At 39.9% G+C, this 16,397-nt stretch overlaps 2 protein-coding genes across 2 annotated transcripts; both read left to right on the top strand.

Annotated features, from left to right (window-relative positions):
- The first annotated feature begins 171 nt into the window (after positions 1–171).
- LOC311005783 (large ribosomal subunit protein P2-like) lies at positions 172–2,764 on the top strand. Its single transcript, XM_083998345.1, has 5 exons — positions 172–241; positions 1,105–1,228; positions 1,335–1,383; positions 2,212–2,310; positions 2,646–2,764. The coding sequence occupies exons 2-5, from the start codon at positions 1,106–1,108 to the stop codon at positions 2,723–2,725; spliced, it is 351 nt and encodes a 116-aa protein (XP_083854471.1). The 5' UTR covers positions 172–241; position 1,105; the 3' UTR covers positions 2,726–2,764.
- Positions 2,765–10,474: 7,710 nt separating this feature from the next.
- On the top strand, positions 10,475–15,213 carry fth1a (ferritin, heavy polypeptide 1a). The gene is made up of 5 exons (XM_083994288.1): positions 10,475–10,791; positions 12,186–12,291; positions 13,370–13,516; positions 13,867–13,992; positions 14,745–15,213. The coding sequence occupies exons 2-5, from the start codon at positions 12,190–12,192 to the stop codon at positions 14,901–14,903; spliced, it is 534 nt and encodes a 177-aa protein (XP_083850414.1). The 5' UTR covers positions 10,475–10,791; positions 12,186–12,189; the 3' UTR covers positions 14,904–15,213.
- Positions 15,214–16,397: the final 1,184 nt, after the last annotated feature.

Here is a 16,397-nt window from a genome sequence, read left to right as displayed (position 1 = left end):
ATTATTTTACAGGTCCAATTAGTAAAATGAGTTTGACACCCCTGCTCTGTATTGTAATACCCAGTAGGTGTCATATAGACAGTGAACAGCAGGTGTCGCTGTCGCCCCTTGTTGTGCTGCTCATTTAAGCAAACGAAGAAGAAGAAGAAACGGAGGTTACTTCCGTTTCCGGCCGCTGACGCCTCTTCCTTTCTGTCCGCGCTAACCTCCGAGTGAACACGCGTTCGCCTTTCTAGCTCAAGTGAGTGTCTTTTAATAACGAAATTAACACACAGATCACCGAGAGAATAACCATTTTACCTCGAGAAATATGTAAACTTCTTGTCTTGGCAACTGAAAACACCCGATAGAGCGGCTTTCTGGTGATATTTATCATTTTTACACACCGAGCCGTCACCAGCTAACGGCTAGGCTAGCTGACGTTAGCGGCACCAAGCACACCCCGCCACATGGGTGTTGAAACTGCAGATATATTGTTTTTATTAGCCCCATTTTAACAGATTTATTCGAGTACATGTAACTCTGTTTAACAAGTGAGACTAAGTTTAACAGTTATTTACTCTCACACTGAAAAGATGCGGTTTATACGAGCAGCAAATCGGCACTAAACTGTTTTACATGGTCGAAGACAAATGCAAATCAAAACGTTTGATATTATTGGTGACACTTTGTTTTAAGAAATAATGATACAATATGTGTCCTTATGTTATGTAATGGAAAAAATCGAGTTGGCTCACTTGGTTATCCTTTTCAGTTCACCAAGACTTGATTTCACGCCGTTTACATCTTTACCTCTATAATATAATGTACATCTGAGGACCATAACAAAGATATGATCTCCACATGTTTAAAACAAGATGATGCGGCTGTGATAATGAAATCCTGAATGTTTTTACATCTGATAAGAGTTGCTAAGAAATAAAGCCCAAGACTTTTTTCTTCCTTTTGATTCTTGAAGTAGCCTAATTGTTTAGTCCTGAAGCACAAAACCATATTCTGAGAAATGATGTACACAAACCACATTTGTGATTTTAATGTTTTACCTCAGTTAATCTGAGTGAGTAGGAGTGTCAGGTTTGAATTGTCTATTTTCACCATTTTCAGGATGCGTTACGTTGCTGCTTACCTGCTCGCTGCCCTTGGTGGCAATGAAAACCCCGCGTCCAAGGACATCAAGAAGATCCTGGAAAGCGTTGGCATTGAGGCCGACGACACACGCCTGGACAAGGTATGGGCAGCTCCTTGTTTCCAGATGTTGTGGCTGCTGTTTTGCCCAATGGATGGTCATGAAACACTGTGATGCTCATGTTATATATATTGGTTTCTCTTGACAGGTCATCACTGAGCTCCAGGGCAAGAATGTCAACGAGGTGATCACCACAGGTGAGTTTAACACTGTGCCACTGTTCACAGTGTTACTAATGAAACATGGGCATCAGACAGGAGTTGAACACTGTATATTAGTATACAACTCTTGTCTGGTGTCGATGTTTCATCCCTGAATTCTTCCCAAGTAAAAGTTAACTGAGCACTTAATGATAATTTCACAGTAGGTTTAATTACAGAGGGTGGGTGATGCTTTAAACTGCAACTAAACCCCATTAATTTTAGATTATCAATGCATATAATGTTGCATTGATGTGTAGGTGACAGATATCTGATATTTCAAAATTACGTCAAACTTTATGTCGTTTACCACGCACAATGTCCCTTTTTTCATATTTCATTCTATATTTGAACATATTGTTTACACTTTGGATTGATTGGGTCAAGTATCACAAGTTTTGATAGTAGGCCTTAAGTATTGGTAATAAATATTAATACATTTTATTTCTAATGCACTTTACATTTAAACAATCTCAAAGTGCTATATTAAAGTATTTCAGTATCTGTGACATTGTCATGAATATCAGAAATTTCGCTTTCATGGATGTTTTATTTTAGAAATGATACTTTGTGTTATTCTTTTAATGAATTATTCAGTATATGATGGCCCAGCAGACAGAGGCAGTATCACCTTGGCAAAACACTGTAGAATAGAGGTGAAGGTGTTGTCGCTCTAAGACCAGGAAAGATGATGTCTGTACTAGTATTACTGCAGCTAAATTGGCAAATATCCACAAACAGTTTCTGACCTCTATCTTGTTTCTGGCTGCTGACTTGTCCGTGTTTTCACTGGTGCTTGATGTGTGCCAACTCGTGTCTCCTCAGGTTACAGCAAACTGGCCAGCATGCCAGCAGGCGGTGCCGTTGCAGCCGTTGCCAGCTCTGCAGGTGCTGGATCAGGCGGAGCCGCAGCTCCTGCTGCAGGTGAGCATTGCAGCTTAGCACCTTGTTTGTCCGCATCAGTGACACTTGGCACACGGTGCCGTTACCATGACTTTGTATGAAACATATTTGGCTGATAGAGTTAAATGTTACAAAAACGACACAGTTTAACGTGACTTTAATCTTGTCTTCTGAGATTATGTAAGTAATGTAATCTATATGTATAATTTCTATTCAGTTTGCTTGTTTTTAGAGTGGTAGTTTTGGATAAATTTGTTATTTGCCAAGAGTTATCGTGTTGGGGCTGTTGAATAATCTTTGCTCAATATAGCATCATGAAATAATATCCAGTGCTAATAAGAACATATCCTTTTTAGCTGCTGAGGAGAAGAAGGAAGAGAAGAAGGAGGAGTCTGAGGAGTCCGATGACGACATGGGATTCGGCCTGTTCGACTAAACTTTTTCAAAGGCTGAATAAAATTTATAAAAAACAAAACTTCAACTGTGTTAAGCTGTTTCATTGCATAATGTCCTCATGAAAAGAACTCCTAATGGTATTTAGTAGGATAGAGCAGCGGTGACTGTCCGCTTAATTATAAACTGTGTCAAACATTCAAAGTTGCTTTTTGAGTGATCTAGAATTAGTTTGACTAGTTAAATAACAGTCATCCTTAACACCAGACAGATTTTTGTGAATGAACAAAAAGCAATTTAATTTAATGATCCAGTGTTGTAGATATTTAAGCCAAATTCCATCCTTAAAGTAACAATGCAGACTGTATGATTATTTAAATGTATAGCCTAGCTTATTTATCCCCAAGTTAATTCAAGTGTCTCAAGTAACAGTTCATCATTCTCAGTGAGACAAGACATTGGCTGCAGCTATTTCTTTGACCTGCTAGGATGTTGTGTAGAGGGCGGTTGGTGTTGTCAAGAAGTTCTGCATCTCATTGTGTGTCCCTCAACAACAATTCTACGGTCCAGAGTCAGCATTTTAAAAAAGCTGCTTGTTATCACATTGATTCAGGGATGCAAACAGCGCGCCGAAAAGCGAAACTCGCTTTTTTCATGACCAATTAGGTGACTTGTGTGAATCATTCAGATCCGAAGAGTTTTTGTTTTGAGGGGGGGGGGGGTCTCAGCGTCTCAGCTGGGGTCAGTAAAATGTTTTTCTAACAGGCTGACAGTGACAATCACGTGAAACTGAGGCGAACTCATTCATGGTTTCTGATCATACTGATAACTGCCGACCTCCAATGTTGACGCGCGACGTGCGCGCTCGTTACCCAAAGCGGTGCGTATCCGCGTGCAGTCGGTACGTACATTACTGTGTCAGGCAGGTGTCTCCCACGGAGCTCTGCCCCGTTTCAGAGGTGAAGGAGAGACGTCGCCTCCGCGATGTAGAATGTGTTCAATTAAAGTGAAACTAACACATTATATAGGCTATGTCCATTACACACTTTTAGGCCTTAAAATGTCTTAAATTTGTTGAATTATTGTGTTCAAGTCTTAAATAATTTTAGACAGGTCTTAAATTTTCTTATGCCCACCATGGGCGAGCATTTCACTCGCATTTGCCCCTAAAAAAAAAATACATGTGTGAACCAGGAAAATCACAAAAAAGAAAGAGCACAACCTGCGATTGGTCCAAAACTACAAATCCCACAATTCTCTGGCCTCAACAATAACAGTAGTTAGTGTAAGTAAGGGAGAGTGGAGCTGTAGGTGAAAAGAGGAAACAACGCCACGTCTGGTCCTGTTCTATGTTGTTCGTTCACACCGTCACCGTTTATTCGTTACGTCCGCGGTGTAAAAGGCCGTGACGCAAAGACGCGATTAGGCGCGAGACGCGGTATACGCGACTTTTTTTTTTTGCGACGCAATACACGCGATTCTTTTATGGCGATGGGACCCTCGCGTCTTCGTCTATTTCATCGTGTTTGAGTGGGAAGACCCATAGGGGCTTCCCACTCAAACACGAGGAACGCTTTTTTTTCGCGCGAGCTTTTACGCGCAACCAAACGCGAGATACGCGAGAAATGCGATTTATCGCTCGTTTTCACTCGTTTCAAAAAAAAATTCACGAGCCCGCCAACAACTTTTTTTTTTTTTTCAAAGGAGGTTCAACTGGACTTAGTTATTTGTCTAGGAAGACGTTTCACCTCTCATCCATGAGGCTTCATCAGTTCATGTAGCATCTGACCAGGCTGGGACTGGTCCAACTATCTGGTGTGGAGACTCAGTATAAGTCCAGTTGCTTTCGATTTAACCTCCTTTGAAATACTATGACCTGGACAAATGAGAATATGCACAGGCCTACAACAACATTTCTGCTCTCACCAACCATGGTTGAGGTCACAACGCTGCTGTAGCTGCTCTGGAAGTCCGAGACACTGAGGCCAAACGCCGCCGTCGCTTCTGATCCATGACGGCGAGTTCCGGGCTGATGAGCTACAGAGACTTTAGAGTCAACGAGGAGCAGTGCGTCGCTGTGTCGGACTGTTTGTTTGGATTTAATGAAGAAGCTGCACAGAGTCAGGTGAGCAGAAGCTGCCCCCCCCCCCCCCCCCCCCTCTCACCGTGGAGCCGCTGCTGTCTCACAGCCACCACCGACCCCTAGAATAAAACACCACTAAGCCGTGGACGGTCGCTGCGTGGATAAAATGCTGACGACCAAAACAGCCGCCACCAGGTCACTGACTGGAGAGTTTTAAAGTCGGCACATGAACGCAGCTCAGACCGGCCGGTGCCTCAGCGCGGTGATCAGCAGGACGCTATACCCAGTACCGGCCAGCTCAGTACAGAGGGGGGGGGGACGATAACGTGACGCACAGTATACTGTTATGAGACACATTATGCATCCCAACTGTCTTTTTTTTTTAGAGGATTTTTTTTTACCAAGAATGCGCCCAAAAAAATCATGATCCAGGGGCCAAAATTCGAAACAAATATATATTTTTTAATCATAATTCTCATTATTCTCCTGATGTCGGTTTAATGTAAACAGATTGCGCTGATATGCGTCATGTGACAGCGGGGCAGAGCTGCAGCTGCTGTGCTGTGATGGACCTGATCAGACTGGTGGTGGTCCACAGTCAATCAGTCCCAGATCCTCCACCGTCACCAGATCCCCCGAAAGCCCCCGCAAATAATACATCGACAAGAAGTGGCAAGTTGCACCTTTTCGTCGGTTTATTATTTGCGGATTATTTTTTTTATAGCCTATATAACGTCACTGCAACATGCGGCTCTCAGTGCTTGTCGGTGTTGTGTCTATAAATTGTGAAATAACTTTTCCTCGATAGAAATATGAGACTTGGTCGATAGGTTTCATTCATCCATGTTTTGGCAGACAATACAAATAACCAATGATAATGAGATTTCCACCGCGCCGAACCAATCATGTGGCTGGAATAGAGCCAGTCAACAGTAACATGTGCATTTGTTTGGGTTGCTGCAGATGTGCACATCAGCTGACACCGCCGGTAAAAGAGAGAGAGAGAATGAGTGTTGTCTCGAAAAAAAACAGTAAAGGAGAACTTGGACAAGTGACTGAAAAGACGCGTGGTGCGTAATGGGGACACCAGGCTGGAGCGGACCGTGGTCACGGTGCGGCCGCTCTGCTGCTCACCTCAGTGTGTGCGACAACTCATTCATGGTTGTCTCTGATTACACTGGTAACATCCTTCCTATTCACCTCCAATGTAGACGCGACGTGCGCGCTCGTTACCCAAAGCGGCGCGTATCCGCGTGCATTCGGTGCGACGGCGCCGCCGTTTCCCCCCCCATGCATGTCCGTTGCTGTGTCAGGCAGGTGTCTCCCACGGAGCTCTGCCCCGTTTCTACGGTGAAGGAGAGACGTCGCCTCCGCGATGTAGAATGTGTTCAATTAAAGTGAAACTAACACATTTTATAGGCCTATATGTCCATTACACACTGAATGGGATGTTAAATCCCATGTCTTTATTTCTTCTGTTTATTTTAATAGTATATGACTAACATTCAGTGAAGACCTAAAAATCAGTATCTCCAAAATTGAAATATTGCAATGGTTTTTATTTTTTTAAAGCATTTTTAATCTAGAAATGTTGGCCTTCTGAAAACTATGTCCATCTACTGTATATGCACTCAATACTTGGTTGGGGTTGAACTACTGGAAATTGACTTTTCTGTGATATTGTTAATGGTGAGGCCCCCCCCCGCCCGCCCGCCCGCCAGACAATTCCTCTCTTTTTTGGTCCTGACCCGTTTGCATCCCTGTTGATTGATAAAACAAATAGCATCTCGCCACTGAAGTCAAGGCCTCCTGAGTAAAAGGAGCTGGCTGTTCCTTCCAGTAGGTGGCATCAGTCTTCAGGGACCAGTCCACTGCACAACTTCAATCTTCCTCCCCTGAACGACTGGCTGAAGGATGGACCTAGACCTCTGAAAGTTGATGACCATCTCTTTGGTCTTGAGATATTTTCTTTGAATGAGACACATTCTGCAGGATAATTAAAAATCTGAAAGCAAATGTATCAGATGGAAGACCCTGGGACACCCTGTGGTCTGGAGTCTGATGTAGAGGCCTATGGTAGAGGCCCATAGAGGGCCGGAAAGCAACTATCAGCCAGCTGCCTGCTTTTCATGCATCATGTGATTCAACCATTTAATCAGCAGGTGGCGCTGTTAAACATTTCATGGTCCACACTTACATACAGAAGGCCTCATGTCCTCATGTTTGACACTGTGTTAAAAACAGTATTGATCATCCGTGAAGACATGGACACAGTCATGTTGGCTTGAAAGTGAAAAGAACTCATACATCATAATAAAATGAGATGGAGCAGAGAGAAGCCATGGCCATAGATCAGATATATTCAGGTCAGCTCAGATCATTAAATTAAGGTTCAAGGGGTGAACCAGTTCATCCTCCTGAATGTCAATTATTTACAGCAGCTTAATGATCTATAGATTACACAGGAAATTTTAATAGCACCAAGTTCTTATAACCCTGCATGCCCTCACTTTAGATGAACATGACACAATCAGACTGCACATATGGAAACATCAGACCTTTAATCAGGTTTTAAACCTTTGGTCCACGTGCAGCAGCGTGTTCCACTGACACTGAGCACTATGATCTACAGCAACGTACCACACCATGTCCCCAAACATGTCTGTTCTAATAGAGGAAGACTGAATTACTCAAACCACATTTAACTGTGCGTGCTCACAGACCTGATTACATTATCTAGTTGCTCTGTCCTGAAATAAACACAGTGTTGCACACTTATCTTAGCTTCTAAGTTAACATAATATGGCCCCATGTGTTAGTCTGATATTGTTTCAAAAATTATGCTTCTGAATTTACTTATTTATTCATTCACTTCAAATGTTTTGGCACTTCTGTTTCTGAAATTAAATTAACCTAACATTAGAGCGGTGTACTATCTGACTTTAATTTAGGAATATGTGTATCGTAAGTAAAGTATCAGGGCCTAAAATCTGGTAACAAAGCTGAACCTTCATCATTGTCTGTGGAAACAATGACCCGACCTTCAACTGTGGACTTAAATCAATGCAACGTATGTCTTAATCAGCCAATTAGTCATGACCGGATGTGTGACTTTGAGGCCGTTACTTAATCTCCAACTCTCCAACTAACTTCAATTTGCTAATGTGACTGACACAAAAAACACAGAGCTGAGTCATGTGTTGTGAAAGGTGATAGTCAGCAGAAATCTGTCATGTTCCTGTAAGTCCTGTAAGTCCAGTAATTTTAAAAAGGCCAGTAATTTTAGGCCAAAAAAGGGGTCAACGTTAAACAAATTGCAACAGAAGCAAACTCAACTGATTTTGTATCCTCAGCATCTCCTGAGTGAGGGGAAAAAAGCCCCGAAGAATCCCATAGGGAAAAGTTTCGAAAAACACTCAAACATATCCCATTTAGCTTAGCTATACGCATATAAAAAATTGTTTTCACGTGAATAGGGTAACATTTTAAACCTTGTGTTGTGAAAGGTGATAGTCAGCAGAAATCTGTCATGTTCCTTTATTAAGTCCAGTAATTTTGGGCCAAAAAAGGGGTCAACGTTAAACAAATTGCAACAGAAACAAACTCAACTGATTTTGTATCCTCAGCATCTCCTGAGTGAGGGAAAAAAAGCCCCGAAGAATCCCATTAGGCGAAAGTTTCGAAAAACACCCAAACATATCCCATTTATACGCATATAAAAAAATGTTTTCACGTGAATAGGGTAAAATTTGTAACCTTTAGATATCTCCATGAAAATTACTGAGTTGATTACTTACATTAAGACAAACAAAAAATTTATTACAAGTTTTTTCAAATTCTTTGTTAACATGAGCAAATTTGCATACATTTGCATAAATTCCACCGTTTTGACGGCACATGTATATATGAAGTTGCTATGGTGGTACCGGCATGAAAATTGGAATGAATTGACTCCATCGGTCAACCAACAAGTTGACCACTTTAAATTTCAAGATGACTCTGCAATTTTTCAAGACAGCCACATCCTTAGTAGAGCAGGTATGACATTCTCCGTCTCTATTAATGCTCATGGGTAGCCTAAATTGGTTCCATTCCTTAAGTTTTTTAACTGTAATATGTTAACAAGATTGAACAAGACGTTTTCACCTGCTCTACCCAATGTTTAGATCAGGTGTTGTATGTATGCAAATTAGCCATACGTAATTGGATTATGCACTGTTGGCTCATGTCATACCTGCTCTACTAAGGATGTGGCTGTCTTGAAAAATTGCAGTCATCTTGAAATTTAAAATGGTCAACTTGTCGGTTGACCGATGGAGTCAACTCAATCCAATTTTCATGCCGGTACCACCACAGCAACTTCATATACATGTGAAGTCAAAACGGTGGAATTTATGCAAATCTATGCAAATTTGCTCATGTTAACAAAGAATTTCAAAAAACTTGTAATACATTTTTTGTTTGTCTTAATGTAAGTTATCAACTCAGTAATTTTCATGGTGATATCTAAAGGTTAAAAATGTTACCCTATTCACGTGAAAAAATGTTTTTATATGCATATAAATGGGATATGTTTGGGTGTTTTTCGAAACTTTCCCCTCATGTGATTCTTCTGGGCTTTTTTTTTCCCTCACTCAGGAGATGCTGAGGATACAAAATCAGTTGAGTTTGCTTCTGTTGCAATTTGTTTAACCTTTTCTCGTAAAATGACTGGACAGTCTATGGTTCTGAGACTGTTCTCTGCTATCTCTATGTCATTAACTTTTTTATGATTTTGATTTCAGGCTGTAGAATTAAACTTGATGACTTTCTCAAGCTTTTAAATCCTTTTATTTTGAAATATGCTGACAAAACAAGTGGACAGGTTTTACTGATTCATTATCACGGGACCGGTGTGATGCAATTCTGTGTGATGGGGATTTAAATTCTGTCTATGCCACAGAGCTGCATTTTTATCCAAGGACTTAATGTGTAACCACAGGTATATAACTCATTTAACATTATTCCATTTCTCATCTTTCACTCAGAGTGTCTTCAGAAAATAAAATCATGGATCTTTAATGTTGTAGTTATGATTTTGTTCATTAATTCTTAATTTTACTAAAGTATCATTAGTAACAAAATGTATCCTACTGTGCTTGAGGTTTGAGGCTCTTTTCAGTGTTATATATTTTATATCAAAATAAGTGTTTTAATATTATAGCTATTGTCAAGATGGAATTAAATAATTATCTTAAGTAGCCTACTTTGAGATACCTTACTTGAATCTATCACTTGAGCTGATTTTCTGCAACATAAATATATACCTAATACTTAACATTGCATTTAGCATTTGTGTAGGCCTTCCTACTTATGTACATTTTGTAGGACTGTAAATGATGGGCTTTTATACTTAGCTATAATAATAATAATTATTATATAAAGTATTATCTTTATTATTTGGTACTTTTCATTAAATAAAGTAAAGGATTTGTAACTGGTTAAGAGTCACATTAAATAGAAATACTCCTGTACACAAGCAGAAGTAGGTCAGCACCATGCTGCTGTTGGTTAAAGATTCAGAGTAACTTTCCTCCACTGTGGAAAAAAACCCCTCAAAAACAAACTTGAATGGTCGACCATGATCGACGATACTGCGCAGCCTCGTTACGTCTCTTCCTCCTCCTCCTCCTGCGCGGTGACGTCACGACGCACGGCCGCACGTTTATGTGTAGACGTTTGGCCGCGCGCTGCTGCTGCTCAGTTGATCCTCTCGCTAGCGGACAGTGAAGGTTACCTGCTTCAACAGTGCTTGAACGGCAACCTTTCCCACTGTCTTCAGACAACCACAGGACGGAACTCAGAAGCGCCGATCACTCATATTCAGAACCGGCAACAATCAGCTCAAACTTTAATCATCAGCCAGCGCCGTTATCTTTACCACCACATTAGCGTGACAGCTAGCTAACTGTTTGTTTTGCTAACAACGCGAGCCGCTGCTTTTTCAACCTCCTCACGGGAAAAGAAGACTTTGCCACTGAGACTTGGTAAGAAACCTTTTGTTTTTGTCGTGTTTCTGTTTGTATATATATTACAGGCCTGCCTTGACCGCCGCCTTGTCGTACTGTAGTTGTGGTGTTTGTGTAACGGAGTAGTGAAAACCTCTGCTGCGGTTGTTTATCTTCTCCTCGCCACCACCGCCGCTGCCACAAAGTGTGGCCTTGGCGCAGTTGGCTCTCCAACAACCTCTGCGCACATTTTTGTGCCGTTGCCAAGTGTGCTGACTGCACAACAACAACAACAGTCCTGTATCTGCAGAAATAAAACTGTATTTGACTGAGGTGTCGGATAGCTACAATAACAAACGTATTTCTTAGCCCACCCCACCTCCCAGTCCGTACTTGAATGCGACATTGGAGGCATCCGTCTCCTTGAGTGGAGCATGGTGTAGAAACAAGCTGTAAACTAAATGGTTTTCGGGCTATAGCTATTATTTTTTAGTTTTTCAAATCTTCCTTTACAATGTTGAAAGTACAACAGTGAAGTATACAAACAATCAGACATTTCCATATCGCCATATTTAGTGGTAGAAAAACGTAACTAAGGTATTCTGAGTATTTTTTTTCGGGCAATAGTCACTTCCCTGAAAAGAGATTGCGTCACACAAACCCAGTGAACAATGCTGGGTCATGTACAGCTGTCTAAAGTAGGTCCCATCTCTTTTCATGTTTTTCTCCAGTCTCATTTGAAGTGATTAGTCAATTATTACATAAGTACCAAGCTTCAGCTTCTTATTTGGGAGGATTTGTTTCTTTTTTTTTTCTTTCTATGTCTTACTCAATAAAAGTCTGAATTATCCCTTATTTTGGCCTCTTGCCGGGGCAAAGAATCAATGTAATGAGAAAACAACCCGACCCTTATGAAACTGTTTTCACAACATCATAACATTGTGTACACAGTGATAATTTGACAAATGAGGAACAGACATTTAATTAACTGTCACTAAATTATGTTGTGTAATCATTTAAACTTTAATAAAACAAAGGATCTGTAGTTTTTCAGAATAACTCAAATAGTAGTGCTATTTCCCCCCATTGCGAATACTGAATTTTTTATTATTAAGAGTTTGTTGATATTTAAAATACTCCCAGAGCCCAAAGTGTCATCTTAAATGTCTTCTTTGTTCTTCTCTTTATTTTTTTTGATGGTTCGAAAGTCAACAATTTTAATTTCCAACGTTATAACACAGATGAAAGCTGTACAGGTTTTGTTTGTTGAAGGACTAACATGCTTATTGGGCTCCTCCAATTTTCTGCAAACTGATTGATCAGTTACTCAACTCAAGAGCCTGCCCTAATGTAACACACATTTATAATCTGTATCATTTGAGAGTGAGTCCTACTTGTTGTTTCTATTAAGTTTTTTGTTTGCTGTGTTTCAGAACCATGAGTTCCCAGGTGAGACAGAACTTCCACCAGGACTGCGAGGCAGCAATCAACAGGCAGATCAACCTGGAGCTGTACGCCTCATACGTCTACCTGTCTATGGTGAGAGTCCAGTAACTGAATAATAATAATAGTAATGATAATACATTTTATTTATAAAGCACTTTTCGGGGAACTCAAAGTTGCTTTACAGACAATTAAAACAGCAGATAATACAGGTATAAAATAGAGAGAAGTGTTTAGACAATACAGCAGAAATTAGAGGGAAAATCCTGGAGAGGAACAGATTATAATGTAGGTAGAAGTGGTTAGTGTAAAAGGAACTGAATCACTTTATTCTGGGGGTAAATGTTGTTAATGAGAAGTGATTCTAATTCCTTTTTAAATAGATATTATTGTGGTTTTGTAACGTCTGTGCTGGGGCAGGTTTAGTGCGCTAACATTTTTTAGATGGATGAAAAAGCATGTGGGAGGTTTGGACGAGAGCAGTCAAACAACCTACTGCCATTAAAAATAAAACTCATCCTCAGAGTAGCCTTTTTTCAGAATTAACTCATTAAACATTTAATTTTTAAGGTGTCAGCTTGATTTTATGTGCGTGAACTGAGTTGAAGTGAATATTGTATGGTTATAAAACAAAGGTTGAAGTTCATTCTCAGATTGCTGTATGTACAGAGAAGGTCAGGCGGTGCATTGACTGTCCTTAAAAAGGGCCTCATTCACTGTTATCGATCCCACACATCTGTTTATATAAAAGGTTCTTTGCCCTATGAATGCAAGGCACTTCTGAAGGTTTCTAGTAAATTCAAAAAAATATTTAAACAAGGTTTAAATAAAATATTGATGTAGAAGTTGAGATACTTTAAAAGGTTGTGTATTTAGTTTTAAGATTAGTAACGTTTTCATTGTGTTGGCTCTAAAAGAAGAAGTATTAAACATTTCCTTTCCATTTTAAATAAAAGCATCAGTCATGTGACCCCTTTATGCTTTTGAGTCATTGTCAACCACATGATTCTGTGGAAACTCCATACACACATTATTTTGTCAGTGTTTTCGCAATCATGTTTTGTCTTTTATGACAGAATTTTGTAACACATTAACCTCTGCTGCCACTTGTGTTTTCTTGGGGCATTCTTTTTTGTCTGGAAAACACCGACACTCTCCTCTTTCTTCCTTCCAGGCTTACTACTTTGACCGCGATGACCAGGCATTGAACAACTTTGCCAAGTTCTTCCGTAATCAGTCACACGAGGAGCGCGAGCATGCTGAAAAGCTTATGAAAGTCCAGAACCAGAGGGGGGGAAGGATCTTCCTGCAAGATGTCAGGGTATGGGCTCATATTTGATGTCTTGTGTGTGTGTTTAAAGAAAAATGTGCAGTTTAGTATCTGTTTCAACTGGGTGTGGGATGTCTTGTTCTGTCTTATCGTAATCTCCCATGTTGGGAGGGCAACATGAGGCCAGAGAGATAGACTGGGTGTGATTACGCTGTGCCACTTATCTCTCTCTGTCATACAAACACAACCCCCTGCACTCGAGTAAAACGTTAAACCGTGAACCCACTTTTCAGTTTAGTTTTAATCTGAAAGTTTTGCCGTCTGGCTCGGGCCCTTGACCCCTGGTCGGACCTCTCATTAATAAGTGTCTCACTGAGCTCTTGACCTTCTTTGCATTGCAGAAGCCAGAGAGGGACGAGTGGGGCAGCGGCGTGGAGGCCCTCGAATGCGCCCTGCAGCTGGAGAAGAGCGTGAACCAGTCACTGCTCGACATGCACAAACTGTGCTCAGATCACAATGACCCACATGTGAGTATCAGACAGTGGACTTTTTTTTTCTTTTTCTTTTTCTGTTCCACGTCTCATTTTAGTTTCAGAGAGAACCAAGTCCAGTTCTTGAAATAATCTGATCTGAGCACAAGCACCAAAGACACACGCACACACACACACACCGACTGAACACCTGCTCTGTTCATTGCAAGTCGCTGCAAGTTCCCCAAGTTTCCTCTTCATTTCTTTTGCAGGATGTGAAAACACCTGTCAGAGTTTGATGCGGTTTATATGAAATTTAACTTGCACAGCCGAGGTGTTCTCAAGCAAATTACTAACCTAACTTTTTTTTACATTGACATTTCTTTTAAATCCTGTGGATTTTGAACTTTACATTTGCCAAAAAAAAAGTGTAGCGCCAACTTGTGTGTGACATTTGTGGTACAATAAGTACACACTATTAAGCATTAGTTGAGCATTAAATACTGAGCTCGTCATTTATAACACATGAATACTCTTAGTATACTTAGTATGTAGTTTATAAACATAGTTAAAAATGTTTTACTTATCATTGATAAGCACTTACTGTATTTATAAACTACATACTAATGAGTATTCATGCGTTATAAATGAAGAATTCAGTATTTATTAATGCTTAACTTAACTTGTACTTATTATAAAGTGTTTCTACCTCGTATTTATTTAAAAATATTTGAGCAGGTAATTAAAAAGTTGAGTTCAGCGAGTGTGTGTTGCAGCTCTAATGAGATCCAACTCTTCTCTTCTTCCAGTTGTGCGACTTCATCGAGACACACTACCTGGACGAGCAGGTGAAGTCCATCAAAGAGCTGGCCGACTGGGTGACCAACCTGCGCCGCATGGGAGCTCCACAGAACGGCATGGCCGAATACCTGTTCGACAAACACACCCTGGGCAAAGAAAGCAGCTAAATCCCCCCAGATCACATTTACAAAAGCTTCTATATGTGTATATTTGTATCTTGCTTCCAAGTATTTTGAGATTATAAAGCCATCTGCATGTTAGTGGCCAGTCTTTAAACAAGTATATCCATACTCATGTTGTTTATTGCCATTCCCTCCATATTACAAACGTTATCAGCCCCTGCAACGTTCAAATCCCACTATTTTATCTTGCACTTCTCTTTGCTATCGGCTACAACTATGTCATTACTATGTATCTGCTGTTTTATGCCAGGAGCTGTTAGTCAAACCAAATAAATCGAACCCTCTGGATTCTGAACAGTCTCTCTTTTTTTTCAGTGTTTAGTTCAGGAATGAGCTGAACTGAGCTTCATACTGTAGGTGGCAAACCAGAAACTCCACTGCTCACAGTTGTCCTTTTATAGTGCGTTTCACTTCCACTAACATCACTAATACGTAGCTGTTGCAATTATTAAAATTTCTCAAAAATACCAATATTGAGCAGTGAAATGAACATGAAATGAAGCAACTCCTCTACATTAAATTCCAGTGAAACATTTCTGAATAATAAAGAACAAAACCTTCAGTGGCTGACGGAGGCTCCAAAGGATGGTAATCAAGTATACAATAATAATATTTATCTGAATGTGAATACTATAATTACTGTTTTCTGCAGACCTTGTGGTCTCCAGTAAATATATACCAACAACTGAATAAGTGGCCTGATGTGAACTCAACACAGAAGCAAATTGCAGGTGGTTTTATTTTTGCCTGGGACTGTTATTACGTCGTTGAGGTGACAGTTCCTGAAACTAGTTTTGAAGTTACATTAGGTCGATTTTTCTTGACCATCTGGATGATACAAAAAAAAAAACACAAAAAAATGATTCGGTGATCATGGGATTTCCGGCTCAGATGTGTTTAACAGGAAGTGTGAATGAAGTCTAACGTCACCATGAGTTCAGTTTTGCAATCACTGATATTTGTTTTCTGACTCATTGCTATGCCAGAGGTTTAAACTCGAGTCAATGACAGCAATAGCATTGATGTGTTTGTTTTATATTCAGTGAAATATAAACTTAGATCATTTTGTGTTTTCTTTATTTTTGTATGTCTGCCAGCTTTATTGTAGCCTACTGCACACAGACATACTATATACTGAACTAAAGTATGTTTCCTATTTGGGTTTTATCGAGAAAGATGAAAAAAGTTTGCCATCCTTTAAAATTTTTTTAGCTAATAACACATCAAATATATTTAAATTTTACTTCTGCTCCTTACTTGAAGGTATTTCCATCAATGTAGTGAAAATAAAAGTGTTTTAAAGTATTAAGTGTAAAAATATGTTGTACATTGTTTTATGTTTCAGTATGTTTAGATATTAATACTTCTGCATTTCTATGACCGTTATTTAAATTTATTAACAGTTTAGATATTGAGTGTCTTTTTTTATGTGTTACCAGATGTGATATTGTTCTACTACAGGTGTGTTTCACAATAGTG

Source organism: Trachurus trachurus (genome assembly GCF_905171665.1).
Source record: "Trachurus trachurus genome assembly, chromosome: 3".
NCBI classification, from domain to species: domain Eukaryota; kingdom Metazoa; phylum Chordata; class Actinopteri; order Carangiformes; family Carangidae; genus Trachurus; species Trachurus trachurus.
Note: the sequence above shows the minus strand (reverse complement) of the source record. Positions and strands in the feature narration are given on the sequence as shown.

Coding starts and splice junctions, on each gene's coding strand:
- fth1a (XM_083994288.1), top strand. CDS start 12,190: ATGAGTTCCCAGGTGAGACAGAACTTCCACCAGGACTGCGAGGCAGCA. Junction 13,517..13,866: donor TCTTCCTGCAAGATGTCAGG/GTATGGGCTCAT, acceptor TTTGCATTGCAG/AAGCCAGAGAGGGACGAGTG. Junction 13,993..14,744: donor CAGATCACAATGACCCACAT/GTGAGTATCAGA, acceptor CTCTTCTTCCAG/TTGTGCGACTTCATCGAGAC.
- LOC311005783 (XM_083998345.1), top strand. CDS start 1,106: ATGCGTTACGTTGCTGCTTACCTGCTCGCTGCCCTTGGTGGCAATGAA. Junction 1,384..2,211: donor CAACGAGGTGATCACCACAG/GTGAGTTTAACA, acceptor GTGTCTCCTCAG/GTTACAGCAAACTGGCCAGC. Junction 2,311..2,645: donor AGCCGCAGCTCCTGCTGCAG/GTGAGCATTGCA, acceptor TATCCTTTTTAG/CTGCTGAGGAGAAGAAGGAA.